The following is a 19,347-nucleotide window of genomic DNA, read 5'->3' as shown; positions in this document are numbered from 1 at the left end:
AACTGAAGATCTCGTACAACGCTGTGTACTACTCCCTTCACACACAGCGCAAACTGGCTCGAACCAGAATAGAAAGAGGAGTGGGATGCCCCGGTGCACAACTGAGAAAGAGGACAAGTACATTAGAGTGTCTAGTTTGAGAAACAGACGCCTCACAAGTCCTCAACTGGCAGCTTCATTAAATAGTACCCGCAAAACACCAGTCTCAACGTCAACAGTGAAGAGGCAACTCCGGGATGCTGGACTTCTAGGCAGAGTTGCAAAGAAAAAGCCATATCTCAGACTGGCCAATAAAAAGAAAATATTAAAATGGCCAAAATAACACAGACACTGGACAGAGGAACTCTGCAGAGAAGGCCAGCATCCCGGAGTCGCCTCTTCACTGTTGACAGTTTTAAGCTGTGCTAACTTAATTGCAAAAGGGTTTTCAAATGATCAATTAGTCTTTTAAAATGATAAACTTGGATTAGCTAACACAACGTGCCATTGGAACACAGGAGTAACGGTTGCTGATAATGGGTATCTGTACGCCTATGTAGATATTCCATAAAAAGTCAGCCGGTTCCAGCTACAATAGTCATTTACAACATTAACAATGTCCACACTGTATTCTGATCATTTTGATGTTATTTTAATGGACAAAATGTTTTATTTTCTTTCAAAAACGAGGGCATTTCTAAGTGACCCCAAACTTTTGAACGGTAGTGTAAGTATTTTAGACCCTTTGCTACGAGACTCGAAATTGAGCTCAGGTGCATCCTGTTTCCATTGATCATCGTTGCGATGTTTCTACAACTTGATTGGAGTCCACTTGTGGTAAATTCAATTGATTGAACATGATTTGGAAAGGTACACACTTGTCTATATAAGGTCAGATCAAAAACCAAGCCATGAGGTCGAAATAATTGTCCGTTGAGCTCTGAGACAGGATTGTGTCGAGGCACAGATCTGGGGAATGGTACCAAAACATTTCTGCAGCATTGATGCATTGAGCATCTCAAATGGAAGAAGTTTGGAACCACCAAGACTCTTACTAGAGCTGGCCGACCGGCCAAACTGATCAATCAGGGGAGGAGTGGCTTTGGGACAAGTCTCTGAATGTCCTTGAGTGGCCCAGCCAGAGCCTGGACTTGAACCCAATCGAACATCTCTGGGGAGACCTGAAAATAGCTGTGCAGCAATGTCCCCCATCCAACCCAACAGAGCATGAGAGGATCTGCAGAGAAGAATAGGAGAAATTCCACAAATACAGGTGTGCCAATCTTGCCAATCTTGGGGTGGCAGCGTAGCCTAGTGGTTCGAGCGTTGGACTAGTAACAGAAGGGTTGCAAGTTCAAATCCTCGAGCTGACAAGGTACAGATCTGCCGTTCTGCCCCTGAACAAGGCAGTGTTCCTAGGCAGTCATTGAAAAAAAGAATTTGTTTTTGCCTGACTTGGCTAGTTAAATAAAGGTAAAATAAAAATAATTGTAGCATCATACCCAAAGAACACTCAAGGCTGTAATCACTAACAAAGGACTGAGTAAAGGGTCTTATGTAAATGTGATATTTTTTTCTAAAAACCTCTTCTTGTTTTGTCATTATGGGGTATTATATGTAGATAGATTTTAGAAAAATTACAACAAAATGTCGAAAAGGTCAAGGGGTCTGAATACTTTCCGAATGCACTGTAACTGCTGAGTATGTCTTTGTTTGAATGAGTATAAGTTACATTAATAGTAACAAAATAAATTACCTGAACACTGACAGTCTCTGATATCCTCCTGATGGAGACTCTGTGAAGTTGTCCATTGGCCAAGTTCCTAATGCTGGTCCTGAATACCTCAGCATCTCTACTGTTCTGCAGCTTATATTTAACATCCAGGTAACCTTCAGGAGATATAGAGACAAAACTTGAATATACAGTAACTTCTATTTAATGTCCAGGTAACCTTCAGGAGATATAGAGACATAACTTTAATATACAGTATCTTATATTTAATGTCCAGGTAACCTTCGAGAGATATATGAAGACATAACTTTAATATCACTTATTCATAACATCCAGGTACCTTTCAAGAGATATATAAAGATAAACTCAGAAAAAAAATAAACGTCCTCTCGCTGTCATCTGCATTTATTTTCAGCAAACTTAACATGTGTAAATATTTGTATGAACATAAGATTCAACAACTGAGACATAAACTGAACAAGTTCCACAGATATGTGACTAACAGAAGTGGAATAATGTGTCCCTGAACAAAGGGGGGGGGGGTCATCTCCTCCTCATGGACTGCACCAGATTTGCCAGTTCTTGCTGTGAGATGTTACCCCACTCTTCCACCAAGGGACTTGCAAGTTCCTGGACATTTCTGGGGGGAATGGGCCTAGCCCTCACCCTCCGATCCAACAGGTCCCAGACGTGCTCAATGGGATTGAGATCCGGGCTCTTCACTGGCCATGGCAGAACACTGACATTCCCGTCTTGCAGGAAATCACGCAGAGAACGAGCAGTATGGCTGGTGGCATTGTCATGTGGGAGGGTTATGTCAAGATGAGCCTGCAGGAAGGGTACCACATGAGGGAGGAGGATGTCTTCCCTGTAAAGTAACAGCGTTGAGATTGCCTGCAATGACAACAAGCTCAGTCCGATGATGCTGTGACACACCACCCCAGACCATGACGGACCCTCCACCTCCAAATTGATCCCGCTCCAGAGTACAGGCCTCGGTGTAACGCTCATTCCTTTGACGATAAATGCGAATCCGACCATCGCCCCTGGTGAGACAAAACCACGACTCGTCAGTGAAGAGCACTTTTTTCCAGTCCTGTCTGGTCCATCGACGGTGGGTTTGTGCCCATAGGTGACGTTGTTGCCGGTGATGTCTGGTGAGGACCTGCCTTACAACAGGCCTACAAGCCCTCAGTCCAGCCTCTCTCAGCCTATTGCGGATAGTCTGAGCACTGATGGAGGGATTGTGTGTTCCTGGTGTAACTCGGGCAGTTGTTGTTGCCATCCTGTACCTGTGTGATGTCTATCATTGTCTCTGAATGGGAACCATACTTAGGTAGCCTTTTCCCACAGGGTTGGTGTGAGTATTTGTTTTCTGGTTGGTGTGTTCACCTGACAGAGCTGTTGCGTTTTGTTCCACTTTGTTATTTTGTTTGTTTTCAATTTATAATAAACATCATGAACACGTACCATGCTGCGTTTTGGTCTACTCCTTCTTCCATAGACGACCGTTACAATTAGTCTTCTGTGATGTATATAAAGTGTAATATTGGGATGCAAACTCAAAATGTAATACATTTCAACTCTACATCTGACATGGTACAGGTGTCTTCTTTTTTGAAGTCTAATACCATGTGTGTGAGGTGTATACTTTTGTTTCAAAGGAGATTTGTTTAAGACTTCCAAGAAACAATCTATGTGACCCTGATTTAGCCCACTGCAGTAAAAGGTTAAATGCAGACAGTGACAGGCATGTAACAATATCACTGTTATTAAAACGCAGACAGCCACTGAACAATATCGCTAACATGTGGGAAGGATTCACGATGTTCCCAGCAAATTGTTGTTTATACTGTAGCATTTCCAAGGAAAATTCCTCAATGTTCAAGGCTACAGTGACTGATTTCATAACATAAGCCTAGAAAGCATTCAGCTACTAAGAGGATTAATCTCTAATTCCCTATCAATAACAGAGATATTAAATCAAATTTATTTTTGTAATTTGGAAGGAATTAAGTATCCGAGGGGCTCTGAGTAATGCACGGTTGTGTTGGTGTCGTCAGTCATCTCAGGAAAAAAAAAAAACATTCACATTCAAATGAATGGGGAGATTGGAAATGTATTGCACCTCTTAAGAAAACACACCCTCATTGATGCTGCTGCACAAAGGTGGAATTGTACACTTTAAGCAGACAATGTATTTGTTATTTGAATATATAATTTTTTTTACACACATCCAGGAGAATTTTTTTTTTGTAAGAGCTAGAATAGACAAACGATTTGCGCAATAGGACAAATGAAACAATTCAATTAAATAAGTGTGGAGGACCCATTTTTCGATTTAAGCAGAGGGCAATCGTATCAGATAGTTCACAATTACTGAGGCACTGTAAGGTTGGAAGTATTTGAGCCATGATATGATTTGTACCATAGGACTAAGAAACAACTCTATTATATAACTGGAGAGGGACCGTTCAGATTTGTAAAATGTTATTTAACCTTAATTTAACTAGGTAAGTTAAGAACAAATTCTTATTTATAATGACGGCTTACCAAAAGGACCCCAGTGGGGACAGGGGCTGGGATTAAAAATATAATTAAAATTAAAATATAGGACAAAACACACATCACGACAAGAGAGACACCACAACACTACATAAAGAGAGACCTAAGACGACAACATAGAATGACAGCAACACATGACATCACAGCATGGTAGCAACACACCATGACAACAACATGTTAGCAACACAACATGGCAGCAGCAAAACATGGTAGCAGCACAAAACATGGTACAAATATTATTGGGCACAGACAACAGCACAAAAGGCAAGGTAGAGACAACAATACATCACGCGAAGCAGCCACAACTGTCAGTAAGACTGTCCATGATTGAGTCTTTGAATGAAGAGATGGAGATAAAACTGTCCAGTTTCTGTATTTTTTGCAGCTTGGTCCAGTCGCTAGCTGCAGCGAACTGAAAAGAGGAGCGACCCAGTGATGTGTGTGCTTTGGGGACCTTTAACAGAATGCGAATGGGTGCTGTATGTGGAGGATGAGGGCTGCAGTAGGTATCTCAGATAGGGGGGAGTGAGGCCTAAGAGGGTTTTATAAATAAGCATCAACCAGTGGGTATTGCGACGGGTACACAGACATTACCAGTTTACAGAGGAGAATAGAGCGCAGTGATGTGTCCTATAAGGAGCATTGGTGGCAAATCTGATGGGGTGCGACAGTTGAACTAAGCTCATGAGGCATTTATATTCTTAGAAGTATAAATGGTTACATATCATTGATCTACAAGTCCAAACGTGAATATAGCAACTGCTGATTTCCCCTTTAAAAAATATATATTTTTGTACTATCCTCTCATTGCTCCTGAGAGGTCTTGCTTGTGCTCTCCTAGAAAGACAGACAATGCCTTAACAATTTACTGAGCATGAATTGACAGGCAATATTGTCTGACAGGCCTGGTGTCTACGGGGACTTGGAGACTCAAATTAATCCAAATGAATTCTGTTAAAGGTGCTAGTGGAAGGAAAGGAGCAGCCAGATTAGGACCTGCTTTCTAACGATGATCTCTCTCTCTCTTACAGTTGCTGTTAATAACCTTTCTAGATGTAGTAATATTTTGTTCCTAAATTACAATAATGTACACCTTGACGTTACTTGATATGTCCGTTATTTTTCAGATTTTTATAGATCCTACAAGCTGATACAGAGATTTGTATTCACTCTGTACAGTAAATGCTAAATAAAGGTGTGTTACTTCGAATCATTGAAAGGTTTAAAAACGGCAGAAAATACATGATTTTTTATCTCTGCTTCTTACCATTCCTGTTGAGCAGCACAGCCAGGTACTCTCTGTAGTAGGAGCAGATGTAGAGCAGTAATGCAGGGCTCTGTGTGGTTCTAAAGCTAAACGAGACATTCTCTCCTCGAAGCGTCAGGTCAGAGTAGATGGAGGAGGACTGGGACTGAGTGCTGGTGTTTCTAGTCAGCTCGTACGGTTCCTTGAATGTGTACTGGACTGATGTCCCAGGTTTGAAGTAAGCAGAGACCTCTGGAGGTTGGGAAAGCAGAATAGAGGAGTTGGTGGTTATTTTTTGGGGTTGAATTGAATAGGCCAATAGTTCCACATAGTGATAGAACAGTTTTTCACTTTGTTATACATCTGGTAACATTTTGTCCATGAGTAAACTCTATTAACAACTTAAAAACTTTAATTTATTTAACAATCTATGCCTTTGTTCATATTTGCAATTTATTTTTAACAGACATACTGTAAATAAAACCATACAATCAGCATGTTACTTACAGAACAATACTCTATTTAATGCTCAACAGTCTACCACTGTGACATTGTGTCAATCAGCACCATGGCGACTGCTCGCTGATGTTCTAACCAGGAAGTGGTCCAAGTCATTCTTATGAATTATTGAAAATGTACAAATCGGCCTGCCTGCATCACACAGGTGACCTGCTGATGGCGATGACTCAGAGACATCAAAGGATGTACAGAAACACTCCTATATCAAGCTCTTGATGTAGCTAATGCACACAGCTGGTAAGAACTTGTAAAGTAATGTTTGACCTCGAGCTCAATATGAGGGTCCTCTAAAATAATATAAATTCTTGACCTTTTGATGGTTCTCATTTAGTATTGTATGCACCACGTTCTAAATGGCTGTTCTGGAAAGTATTTCCACTCCAGGTGGTACTGTGTGGCTCAGTTGGTAGAGCATGGTGTTTGCAACGCCAGGGTTATGGGTTCGATTCCCACGGGGGACCAGTACGGAAAAAAAAAAAACCATATATATATATATATATGAAATGTATGCATTCACTACTAAGTTGCTCTGGATAAGAGTGTCTGCTAAATGACTAAAATGTAAGTGACGAAGAGGTAACCGTATCTATTAGCCTTATGATAAGGGAATGAAATAAACTCTCAGACAGCAGCAGAACCATCAACAAAAAGCATATAGCTTTAGAATCTAACAACAGTTCCAACATTAGTCTTGTACTGTAATACAGTATGTCCTCTGTTTTTGTTGAGTGCACAAATATGAGCTCCACCAGCTGGTCCCAAATCGTTCTTATCCTCCCCATAACCCTTGTTAAATGTATGTAGCTAGATCTAAAGGGTCAGAGACAGGTACTGTAAACGCAGTAAAGTGGTGAAGCTTCCTCCACATTGCTTCCACCTTATCTGCAAAAATCGAAAGGGTTGGGGCCAAAGAGGAGGATTGTGGAGTGAATTGGGACCGACGTACATCCTCTCACATGGCTGATCGCCCAAAGGCAAGTGAGTTGATCAGAAGAACCTCAGAGCTCAGAGGTCGAGGTGATGCTCATAGTCTATTTACCTCTCTGGCAGAAGGGGCCTGCGTAGGCGGAGAGGCCACAGTCGCAGGAGAAGCCATTGTACCTCTCCACACACCTCGCCTGGTTCTGGCACAGATGCCCGTAGCTGCTGCAGTGTCCCGGGCAGCCCGGACTCACCCCAGGCGTAATCTTAGCCCTCTCCTCCAGGTCCAGAGTCCTCCCGTTTAGTTGCAGCGAGCGGATACACCCCAGGAAACCTTTCATTCTGGAAGCAGTGCCACCTGCCAAGAAACAACACAAAATGCATTGTTCCTGTTTTTTTATCTGTTCTTTTATCTTCTTCTGTGTGATGGGGCACGCAGGGCTACAGTACCAGAGTTATTTGACATGTCACCCTCCCGTCGCTCCCGGGAGCATAAATTTGTCAACACTATTTTAAAGAACAGAAGTCATTTAAACGACGACATGGCGATGAAAACAAAGTTGAGAGTGGAAAACGCATTCAGGGAGTTGAATTTGATCAGCTGTCTGTCTGCTACCACTGCACTGGCTGCTAACCTCCCTCTCCTTCTCTTCTCTCTCTTCTTTCTGGCATCCCCCCATCCTTCAGAGCTGGCAGCTCAAATTGTTCTTGGAGTTCATGCAAGGCTTTTCACAACAAAGAATCAATGAGCCTTTCCCCCTGCAAGGCAAGGCACTCTGGCTCTCTGTCTGCGAGTACAATTGGCATTCTGATTCAAACTGAAAACCTGATTATAATGTTTTTTTAAGCAGCACTACAATGTTAAAACATTTTTTAGGTGGGCTGTGTCAACCCTTTGGTCAAATATAATTGAAACCTTTTTTGAAGCAAATCAGCACTACAATCCATTTCTTAGGTATTGTATTGTCACGTTCTTGGTCAAATGGAATGTAAAAAATATTTCCTTCTATAAACTGTTGAATAAAATGTCACTTGGTCATTGTAGACGGAACATTAACTGATGCTGAAATTGAAAACGTGGATTTTCTTAAGCAAATTTACACTACAATGTTAAAGTTTCTATGGTAGTTGTCAAATCAAATGTTATTGAATACTCTTAAGCTAGTTGAGTTGGAATAAACTGTAATTTGGTCATCGCAGAGCAGACTTTGGGTAACTGTCCGGTGGGATTTAATCATGTTTGGGTAATTGTGCATCAGAATGAGCTCATGATTCCGGGAAAGTCGAACAGCGAGCCGAGACAAATCCCTGAGGAGAGGAGAAGCCGGTGCGTTTGGGCCACTGGAGCAGGAAAAGGAGAGAAATGCTGTCACAGAGAGAGAAAGAGAGAGAGAGATTTGATTTGAGAGAGAGAGAGTACGAGTGAGAGAAAGAGAGAGAGTGAGGATGAGTGAGAGAGAAAGAAAGAGAGAGAGCAAGAGAGAAAGAGAGACAGAAACTGGCAGAGAGAGAGAAAGAAAGAGAAAGAGAGAGTGTAAGTGTGGAGAGAAAAGCTGTCAGAGAATAAAAACACTTTCACCTCAGGTGAAAGTCAGTGTGTTTAAAAGGTAGTCTAATACATTTTCACAGTTAAATTAGGCTGTATGTCATTACTATAAAACCCACAATAGAACCACTAAAGCAGTCATTTGGACTGCTCATGAATTTAAAAAAAATGTATTACTATGCCATTTTTAAAGGTAATATTTGACTTTTCCTAAACAAATCTATAATATGCAGTACCAGTCAAAAATGTGGACACCTACTTATTCAAGGGTTTTTCTTTATTTTTACTATTTTCTACATCGTAGAATAATAGTGAAGACATAAAAACTATTAAATAACACATATGGAATCATGTAGTAACCAAACATTTTTTAAACAAATGAGATTATTCAAAGTAGCCACACTTTTCCTTGATGACAGCTTTGCACACTCTTGGCATTCTCTCAACCAGCTTCACCTGGAATGCTTGTCCAACAGTCTTGAAGGAGTTCCCACATATGCTGCGCACTTGTTGACTGCTTTTCACTCTGCGGTCCAACTCATCCCAATTGGGTTGAGGTCGGGTGATTGTGGAGGCCAGGTCATCTGATGCAGCACTCCATAACTCTCCTTCTTGGTCAAATAGCCCTTACACAGCCTGGAGGTGTGTGGGGTAATTGTCCTTTTGAATCACAAACAATAGTCCCACTAAGCGCAAACCAGATGGATGGCGTATCGTTGCAGAATGTTGTGGTAGCCATGCTGGTTAAGTGTGCCTTGAATTCTAAATAAATCACTGACAGTGTCACCAGCAAATCACCCCCACACCTCCTCCTCAATGCTTCACGGTGGGAACCACACATGCGGAGATCATGCGTTCACCTACTCTGCATCGCACAGACATGGTGGTTGGAAGCAAAAATCTCACATTTGGACTAATCAGACCAAAGGATAGATTTCCACCGGTCTAATGTCCATTGCTCGTGTTTCTTGGCAAAAGCAAGTTCTTTCTTTCTTATTGGTGTCCTTTAGTAATGGTTTCTTTTCAGCAATTCAAACATGAAGGCCTGATTCATGCAGTCTCCTCTAAAGAATTGATGTTGAGATGTGTCTGTTACTTGAACTCTGTGAAACATTTATTTGGGCTGCAATTTCTGAGGTGCAGTTATTCTAATGAACTTATCCTCTGCAGCAGAGGTAACTCTGGGTCTTCCTTTCCTGTGGCGGTGCTCATGAGAGCCAGTTTCATCATAGCACTTGATGATTTTTGCGAATGCACTTGAAGAAACTTTCAAAGTTCTGAAATTTCCCAGACTGACTGACCTTCATGTCTTAACGTAATGATGGACTGTTGTTTCTCTTTGCTTATTTGACCTGTTCTTGTCATAATATGGACTTTACCAAATAGGGCTATCTTCTGTATACTACCCCTACCTTGTCACAACACAACTTGGCTGAAACGCATTAAGAAGGAAAGAAATTCCACAAATCAACTTTTAACAAGGCACACCTGTTAATTGAAATGCATTCCAGATGACTACCTCATGAAGCTGGTTGAGAGAATGCCAAGCGTGTGCAAAGCTGTCATCATTGCTACTTTGGAGAATCTCAAATATAAAATATATTTTGATTTGTAACACTTTTTTGGTTACTACATGATTCCATATGTGTTATTTCATAGTTTTGATGACTTCACTATTATTCTACAATGTAGAAAATAGTAAAAATAAAGAAAAACCCTGGAGTAGGTGTCCAAACTTTTGACTGGTTATGTAAATTCTGTCATTGTTAGAATCTTAATATCACAAACAGAACTGGTGTTATCGACAGTTTTAGGAGGGCATGTCATTTTTTTGACATGGTTTTTCCCATTGCACTTCTGTCTCACGAAAGTAGGGCCTGCTCCCCTCCTTCTCCTGATAGTGCCCAGTTGAAAATCACTCCGATAATTGCCTCGAAAGTGAACCGAAAGTGTCTAATTTCAGACATAGGCCTATAATAAGAGATAAAATAAATGAAGTAGGCTAAAGTATGATGGGGAGAATGGATGAGTTGATGAGCGAGGGAAAGCGAACGATTCATAATTATGTAATCACCAATTGTGAATGAAGCACAGGGCGGGCCATTCTATTGTATTCATCTATTCTAATCAGTCTACTCTGGCTTAATTGGAATACACAGTGAGAGCGTGCGTAATTTACAATGTAAGAAGACCAAGACAAATGGATGCACTCGTTAGCGTTGCTACAAAATCTGAATGAAAACGACTCTGATGGTGGGGAAGAAATAAATCACGATGACATCTCTGATGAGTATTCTTCTGATTCTGAGCCTCAACCGGAACCGACACCTCCGAGGCATAACTGCAAAAAGACAGAACTGTGCGCACTGAGTTGGTGCCCAGGCCACCACCAAATGAAATCGTGAGACAGGAGCGAGGAAGGCACTGTTTGGGAATAGAACAAGCCGTTGAGAATTCTATGAACTATTATCAGCACCAAATGTCATCATTGATAAGCAGTCCCTACATCTCAAGCAATAAATAAAATCAGCTACGCACTCAGGCTATGTGAGCTGGACATGCGTCAATTTATAATTTACTTTTTGACTATCATATCAACACATATTCATAATGCTATTATTTATATTGTGATAATTGTCACTATTATCAAGCACACTTGGCTTGTAAGAATATTCAGGCTACTGATGTTTTCGTCATTTGACCATGCATCTTGCTGACCGTGCATCTTAGTGGTTGGGGTATTTATTTATATTTTGTCATTATAAAAATAAGCGTATAGCCTACCAGGTTGCAACACCGATGCTTTCTGTTTCATAGTTGTAACGTAGGCACTCCACGAATACAATTTATTAAACACTTAATAATATTATTTGTATTTTTATATAGCCTATAGGAGGTACCTTAAGGGGCGGCAGGTAGCCTAGTGGTTGCTGTATCGAAGCCTCGAGCTGACAAGGTAAAAATCTGTCGTTCTGCCCCTGAACAAGGCAGTTCCCCAGTAGGCCGTCATGTAAATAGGAATTTGTTCTTAACTGACTTGCCTAGTCAAATAAAGGTAAAAAAAAAAAAAAGTGCCCCTTATGGAAATCAAATGTCCGTCCAAGGGATTTGCTCTAGCGCCGGCCCTGGTCAAAAATACGCAAACGTTTATGTAATACCCATGTTTGAAACTAGGTATTGAGTTTATTCTTGTTAATAAAACCAAGTATTGAGTTTATTTGTTATAATTAATTGGTATTATATTTAAAAGATGATTGAATTGCTCCTAAACTGTAATGTTGTTAATGCATTATGCTTTTTGAAGAAAAACTTATTTAATGTATAAGTGAATAGTTTGGTTTACTTGAAGTTTAAGTTTTGCCCAATAAGGTCGCTTGTGGCCAATGGGAGTTGACCTGGTTAACAGGAGGCCTGGGGAAAAAAGGGAGGGAAAGAGACGTTGATAAAAGGGTTGACGTTTTACATTTGGACGGTTGGTGAAGAGAAATTATAAAAGAAGGCGACAAAACTAGAACAAAACCCATACCTACTAAGACATGAAGGGAAATACCAATTTTATTTTATAAAAGAGTTGTTATACTTAAGACTTAGTAAAGACTAAAGCTACCATCTCATCGTGGAGGTATTTGCCAGCCTTGAGGTGAGCCTAGTGTGACACCTGGAGATAATTGCTTGGGAAGTTAAACGAGTTCATGATCTCATGGGATATCGGTTACGGCTAAGGAGTACTGTCTACATGGGTAGTGCTTGCCTTGGACTTTGTGAGGAAACCTGCATGGAACTGCCATACTTCGCTGAGGGAATATCTACTAAGTAGTGAGTAACCACAACGTGAGGTGCTTCTGGAAATTTTTGGGTGTCGTCATTTTTAACGGTTTATTTAAGCAAAATTGAAATAATTTGGACACGGGTTGTGCAAGACTCATTGGGGTTTATTATTTTTATTTCCTTTGATGTTGTGTCTGAAAATGTATTTGTGTTTGAAAATGTATTAATACACATATTGAACCTTATGCATGTTGCCTTGGTGGAGTCATTGATTGTTTCAATTTAATTTAATGCATGGGATAGTTTATCCTGATTCAATAACAGAAACCTATAACCATTTCATCTGAAGTTAATACCCTATTGTCACAACCCTAGATGGTTTACAATAGGAATTCTTATTGGAGATGTCCTTCTCACCTAACATCCCATGCTGTTGAGATACTCTACATAAGTTAATATTGTGAGAGTCATATTTTGAGCCTGGTGAGAGGGTTACATTTTTGGGGGCTTGCCCGGGATTTTTGTTATTGTTGATGGATATTTTCAGAAATGACTCTGGTATAGTTTTTTTCTTGTCCATTGTTTTCACTGCTGACATCTATACTAAGATTCTACACTGACTCACCATTTGAACATTTTAATTGAAATTTGGAATTTCTTTCTAATATTGCTGTATAGGCATAGACTTACAACATGGATGCTGAAGAGATTGTTACCTGGTGTAGAGAGAAACAACTAGCTATTAATCGTGCATTTGTCCTTAGCAATGTGACAGAGGATGTTTCTGATGAGGTTCTGCTGGAAACGCTGACTTATGTTAAGGCTTTTGGTAAAATAAGACTGCATGGTCGTTGTTCTTATTCAGCTGATAAAAAGCAGTATGTTTTGGTAGAGATATCAAACAACCTTAACGAAGTAGCTGTGCCAAGTGTTGTTGGGATACCTGGAGAGTTGGGTCCCTGGCCTGTACATGTAGTTTCACAAGTCACATCTCCTGTTGAGAGAGAGGGTGAAGATTTTCAGGCGGAGCTATTATCCTTTCTAAGACATGAAGGGAAGACTGTAGCTGATGTTAAAGGCCTAGTAAGTCCCTCTGGTGCTGACCTCAACACTGAACTGGTTATTGCCATAAGTTCACTGGTAGAGAAATGCAACAATGTGCCATCTGAGACTCAGAGTTACCGTAAGCTGCATATGTTCTCAGGTGTGAAACCCACTCCTAGTGTAGAGGAAGAGTATGACGCATGGGCTGAACAAACCACCCATTTTCTAGAGGAATGGCAGTGCACCGACAATGTGAAAAAACAGAGAATAATAGAAAGTCTTAAAGGGCCTGCTGCTGACATTGTGAGGTTCTTCAAGACAGGAAACCCCCATGCTACAGCGATCGAATACATTAAGGCTCCAAAGTGAAGGAGAGAAGCTTTCAGCTTACTTGTTGAGACTTGACAAATTGCTGCATGCTGTTTTTTGAAAAGGAGGCATTGAGCTGTCAGAAATGAATTGCACACGCATTGGTCAAATAGTGAAAGGTGCATCCTCACATGACATGGTTGCGATTAGTATTCGCATGACCTATAAACTTCGTGAACCACCAACCTTTACTGAACTACTGCAAGAAGTAAGGGAGGAGGAGGACATGATTCAAGACAGGAACACAATGAAGAGTGTTGTGAAGTCATCAGCTGTTGCTCCTGTTGCCACAGTTTGCAAAGAAGGTAACACTGAGATAGAAGTGCTGAGAAAAGAGCTGAATGGTTTAAAAACTGAAATGACACGTCTCATGTCTGCTAACGTCACAGCTAGAGGTCGACCGATTAGGATTTTTCAACGCCGATACCGATTTATTGGAGGACCAAAAAAGCCGATACCGATTAATCGGCCAATTTTTTTATTTATTTATTTGAAATAATGACAATTACAACAATATTGAATGAACACTTAACTTAATATAATACATCAATAAAATCAATTTAGCCTCAAATAAATAATGAAACATGTTCAATTTGATTTAAATAATGCAAACAAAGTGTTGGAGAAGAAAGTAAAAGTGCAATATGTGCCATGTAAAAAAGCTACCGTTTAAGTTCCTTGCTCAGAACATGAGAACATATGAAAGCTGGTGGTTCCTTTTAACATGAGTCTTCAATATTCCCAGGTAAGATGTTTTAGGTTGTAGTTATTATAGGAATTATAGGACTATTTCTCTCTCTACGATTTGTATTTCATATACCTTTGACTATTGGATGTTCTTATAGGCACTTTAGTATTGCCAGTGTAACAGTATAGCTTCCGTCCCTCTCCTCGCTCCTACCTGGGCTCGAACCAGGAACACATCGACAACAGCCACCCTCGAAGCAGCGTTACCCATGTAGAGGAAGGGGAAACAACTACTCCAAGTCTCAGAGCGAGTGACGTTTGAAACACTATTAGCGCGCACCCGGCTAACGAGCTAGCCATTTCATATCGGTTACACCAGCCTAATCTCGGGAGTAGATAGGCTTGAAGTCATAAACAGCGCAATGCATTGCGAAGGGCTGCTGGCAAAACGCACGAAAGTGCTATTTTGAATGAACGCTTACGAGCCTGCTGGTGCCTACCATCGCTCCGTCAGACTGCTCTATCAAATCATAGACTTAATTATAACATAATAACACACAGAAACACGAGCCTTAGGTCATTAATATGGTCGAATCCCGGAAACTATCATCTTGAAAACAAAACGTTATTCCTGTTACATTGCACAACCTTCAGTGTTATGTCATAATTACGTAAAATTTTGACAAATTACCCAAAGTGTTGCATATACCCTGACTGCGTGCAATGAACACAAAATGACACAATTTCAGCTGGTTAATATTGCCTGCTAACCTGGATTTCATTTAGCTAAATATGCAGGCTTAAAAATATATACTTCTGTGTATTGATTTTAAGAAAGGCATTGATGTTTATGGTTAGGTACAGTCGTGCAACGATTGTGCTTTTTTCGCAAATGCGCTTTGTTAAATCATCCCCGTTTGGCGAAGTCGGCTGTCTTTGTTAGGAAGAAATAGTCTTCACAGTTCGCAACGAGCCAGGCGGCCCAAACTGTTACATATACCCTGACTCTGTTTGCAAGAGAAGTGACACATTTTCCCTAGTTAAAATAAATTCATGTTAGCAGGCAATATTAACTAAATATGCAGGTTTAAAAATATATACTTGTGTATTGATTTTAAGAAAGGCATTGATATTTATGGTTGGAGCAACGTGTACCTAAGCGATTATATGCAACGCAGGACAGGCTAGATAAACTAGTAATATCATCAACCATGTGTAGTTAACTTGTGATTATGATTGATTGATTGTTTTTTATAAGGTAAGTTTAATGCTAGCTAGCAACTTACCTTAGCTTCTTACTGCATTCGCGTAACCTTGTGGAGTGCAATGTAAAGCAGGTGGTTAGAGCATTGGACTAGTTAACCGTAAGGTTGCAAGATTGAATCCCTGAGCTGACAAGGTAAAAATCTGTCATTCTGCCCCTGAACAAGGCAGTTAACCCACCGTTCCTAGGCCGTCATTGAAAATGAGAATGTGTTCTTAACTGACTTGCCTAGTTAAATAAAGATCCCCCCAAAAATAAAAAAAATAAAGAATTTTTAAAAAATCGGCCAAATCGGCGTCCAAAAATAGTGATTTCCGATTGTTATGAAAACTTGAAATCGGCCCTAATTAATCGGCCATTCCGATTAATTGGTCGACCTCTAGTCACAGCAGCTCAATCTGACATACAAAGGTCAGATGTGGCATTTAAAAGCAAAAAGAAGAGAATAAATCCATCACAAGAACAGACACAAGCCGACAGCAACCCCGGAGTGTTCTGTTATAGATGTGGAGAAGATGGCCATTTCAAGAAACTGTGAAGGTGAAGAGAACTTGAGGAAAGTCAACACACGCCTAATCAAACAAAAGCGGTCTATGGGAAACTACAGAGGGACCCAGTAAAGGAGCGGCCTGACGTCCCGGTGAAGATACGTTCCACCAAGTGCCACAAGTATGAAGACATGAAAGACATGCTACCTACAGGTTTAGTTGGTCCAAGTTCTGTCGTTCCTGTACAGATTGAAGGTATCTATACTAAAGCTTTACTAGATAGTGGTTCTCAGATTACTCTACTTTACAGATCCTTTTATGACAAGTACTTGACACATTTGCCATCAATTCCTATAGGAAACTTAGAGATATGGGGTCTTAGCTCTGGTCAGTATCCATATGATGGCTATTTGTCACTCAAGCTTGAGTTCTCAGGATTGCTTGTGGGTGTAGCAGAGACCATGGAAGCACATGTGTTGGTATGTCCAGATCCGGCCATGAAAGGTGACGTTTCTATTCTGGTCGGCACCAATACATCTGTAGTGAAGAGACTTATGACTGCTTGCAAAGAAAAGGAAGGTGAAGGTTTCCTTAGCACACTACAAGTTCATCCTGCTATCAAAGAGGCATATGAGAGGATGATAGAAAGCTCAACTGATGATGACGAGAAGAGAGGAACGGTCTGGTTCGCACAAACAAAACCTGTCACCCTGCCACCTGGTGGGCAGATGAGAGTTACTGGAATTCCAAAGTTTCCAGGGATACCTTCTACTCAAGCCATTCTGGTAGAGAGGCCTGAAGAACCCCGGTTCCCCGACGAACTTCGAACTTCTAGTGAGGCCTGAAATCCAGACGGTTGCAGTTGTCTCATCTAGAAGAATCACTCTTACTGTCAGGAATGTCGCGACAAAGGAGATCACCCTGAAACGAGGTATGCCTATTGCTCATCTGTTTCCTGTAGATGTTGCTCCGGGTGTCCCATTGAAAGGTAAGCAGGATTCATCTGAGAGACTGACGTCTTCTTCATTCAACTTTGGAGATTCTTCAGTGCATGAAGGATGGAAGAAGAGGTTATGTGAAAAGATGATGGAACAGAAAGTGTTCCCAACACATGAGTTTGATGTGGGTTGTTCAAAGAGTACTCACCACACCATCAGAGTTACTGAAGACAAACCGTTAAGGGAGAGATCTCGCCGCTTGGCCCCAGCTGATGTTGAAGATGTGAGGAAGCATCTTAATAACTTGAAAAGTTCTGGGATCATATCTGAGTCGAGAAGCCCCTATGCGTCTCCTATTGTGGTGGTGAGGGGGAAAAAATGGCACCATACGTATGTGTGTTGATTATAGGACCCTCAACAAGTGCATTGTTCCAAATCAGTACACAGTCCCACGTGTGGAGGAAGCTCTGACATGTTTAAGTGGGAGCAAATGGTTCAGTGTGTTAGATCTCAGAAGTGGATACTGTCAGATTCTGATGGGCAATACAGATAAAGAGAAGACTGCATTTATCTGTCCAGTTGGATTTTACCAATTTGAGAGGATGCCACAGGGTGTGTCCAGAGCACCTGCAACATTTCAACGTGTCATGGAAAAGACAGTTGGAGACCTGAACCTACTCGAAGTTCTTGTTTACCTCGATGACTTAATCGTGTTTGGAAGGACGCTGGAGGAACACGAGCAGAGGTTACTCAAGGTGTTAGACCTCTTGAAAAGTGAAGGTCTAAAACTGTCCCTTGCCAAGTGTCAGTTTTGCCGCACATCTGTCAACTATGTTGGACATATCATGTCCCAGAATGGAGTGGCTACAGACCCCTCAAAGATTGAAGCTGTCACCACGTGGCCAAGGCCTGAAACTGTGACTGCTCTGCGTTCTTTCCTAGGATTCTGTGGATATTACAGAAGATTTGTGAAAGATTATTCTAAAGTCAGTTACCCCCTGAATCAGCTCTTATGCGGATATCTTCCCTCTGCCAAGAAAGGAAGAAAGTCCAAGGAAGAGGAGAAAGCCTACCTTAACCCCTCAGAACCATTTGGATCAAGGTGGGATGCGAAGTGTGAATTAGCATTCGAGACACTGAAGGAAAGCCTCACAAAAGTTCCTGTGTTGGGTTTTGCTGATCCTCAGTTGCCATACGTTCTCCATGTAGATGCTAGCCGCGAAGCGTTAGGTGGAGTACTGTACCAAGATCAAGGTGAGGGTCTGCGTACCGTGGCATTTGTGAGTCGAAGCCTGACCGCTTCTGAATGCAACTACCCAGCTCACAAGTTAGAGTTTCTTGCGTTGAAGTGGGCCGTGGTTGACAAACTACATGATTACCTGTATGGGGCCAAGTTTGAGGTTATAACAGACAACAACCCATTGACATATGTCTTCACGTCCGCAAAATTGGATGCCACTGGTCATCGTTGGCTAGCTGCGTTGTCTACCTATGTTGTCTACCTATGACTGTAGTCTCACGTACAGGCCCGGCAGACAGAACATAGATGCTTTATCTCGCCGCTCTCATCAGCAATCTGCAGTGGAACAAGATTGGAGAGACATTCCTGCATCTGGTGTCCGAGCCATGTGCCAGATGTCTAATGTTGTTAGAGTAACTCTTGGATCATCTAGTAGAGTGATTGATCAGTTGGGAGCCTATATGCATGCTGTGCCTCAAGCATACTGTGACCTGAGCATGTTGAAGTCTCAAATGCCCAGATTGAGCACTATGGAACTTTCTGCATCGCAACAAGAAGACTCTTGTTTGGGAGAGATGTGGGTTGCTCTTAATAAACATGATGTTACCAGGGTGACAAATACCAAACATCCATTAATCTCTTTGCTTCTGAGAGAGTGGGAGAAGCTAAAGATGGAAGATGGAGTTATGTACAGGATCACGCATCCGCCAAACGAAACTCGTCGTGCTCAGTTACTACTTTCGGAGAAGTTCAGAACTATGGTTCTCAAGTCGCTGTGTGTATGGATTTCCTGTCCATTGAGCCTGACTCAAGTAACACAGAGAATGTCCTGGTCATTACGGATCATTACACGAGATACGCTCAAGCTTTTCCGACGAAGGATCAGAAAGCATCCACTGTCGCCAAAGTATTGTGGGAAAGGTACTTCATCCATTATGGTCTACCCAAGAGGATGCATAGCGATCAAGGTAGAGATTTTGAAAGTCGACTCATCCGTGAGCTACTGAATATGCTTGGAGTGGAGAAGTCAAGGACAACACC

At 41.3% G+C, this 19,347-nt stretch overlaps 1 protein-coding gene across 3 annotated transcripts in view; it reads right to left on the bottom strand.

The window, feature by feature from the left end:
• The window catches only part of LOC115159181 (contactin-associated protein-like 4), a 187,202-nt gene that overhangs the window by 11,766 nt on the left and 156,089 nt on the right, over positions 1-19,347 (bottom strand). For all 3 annotated transcript variants that reach the window (XM_029708648.1, XM_029708649.1, XM_029708650.1), the window contains 3 exons: positions 7,081-7,320; positions 5,544-5,774; positions 1,736-1,869 (listed from right to left, as the gene is read on the bottom strand). In XM_029708648.1, the coding sequence (XP_029564508.1) occupies positions 1,736-1,869; positions 5,544-5,774; positions 7,081-7,320 (605 nt within the window). The remainder of the gene's footprint in view (positions 1-1,735; positions 1,870-5,543; positions 5,775-7,080; positions 7,321-19,347) is intronic.

This window comes from Salmo trutta, chromosome 23, assembly GCF_901001165.1.
Source record: "Salmo trutta chromosome 23, fSalTru1.1, whole genome shotgun sequence".
Classification (NCBI taxonomy): domain Eukaryota; kingdom Metazoa; phylum Chordata; class Actinopteri; order Salmoniformes; family Salmonidae; genus Salmo; species Salmo trutta.
The sequence above is the reverse complement of the archived record's forward strand: the minus strand, read 5'-3'. Positions and strand labels throughout refer to the sequence as shown.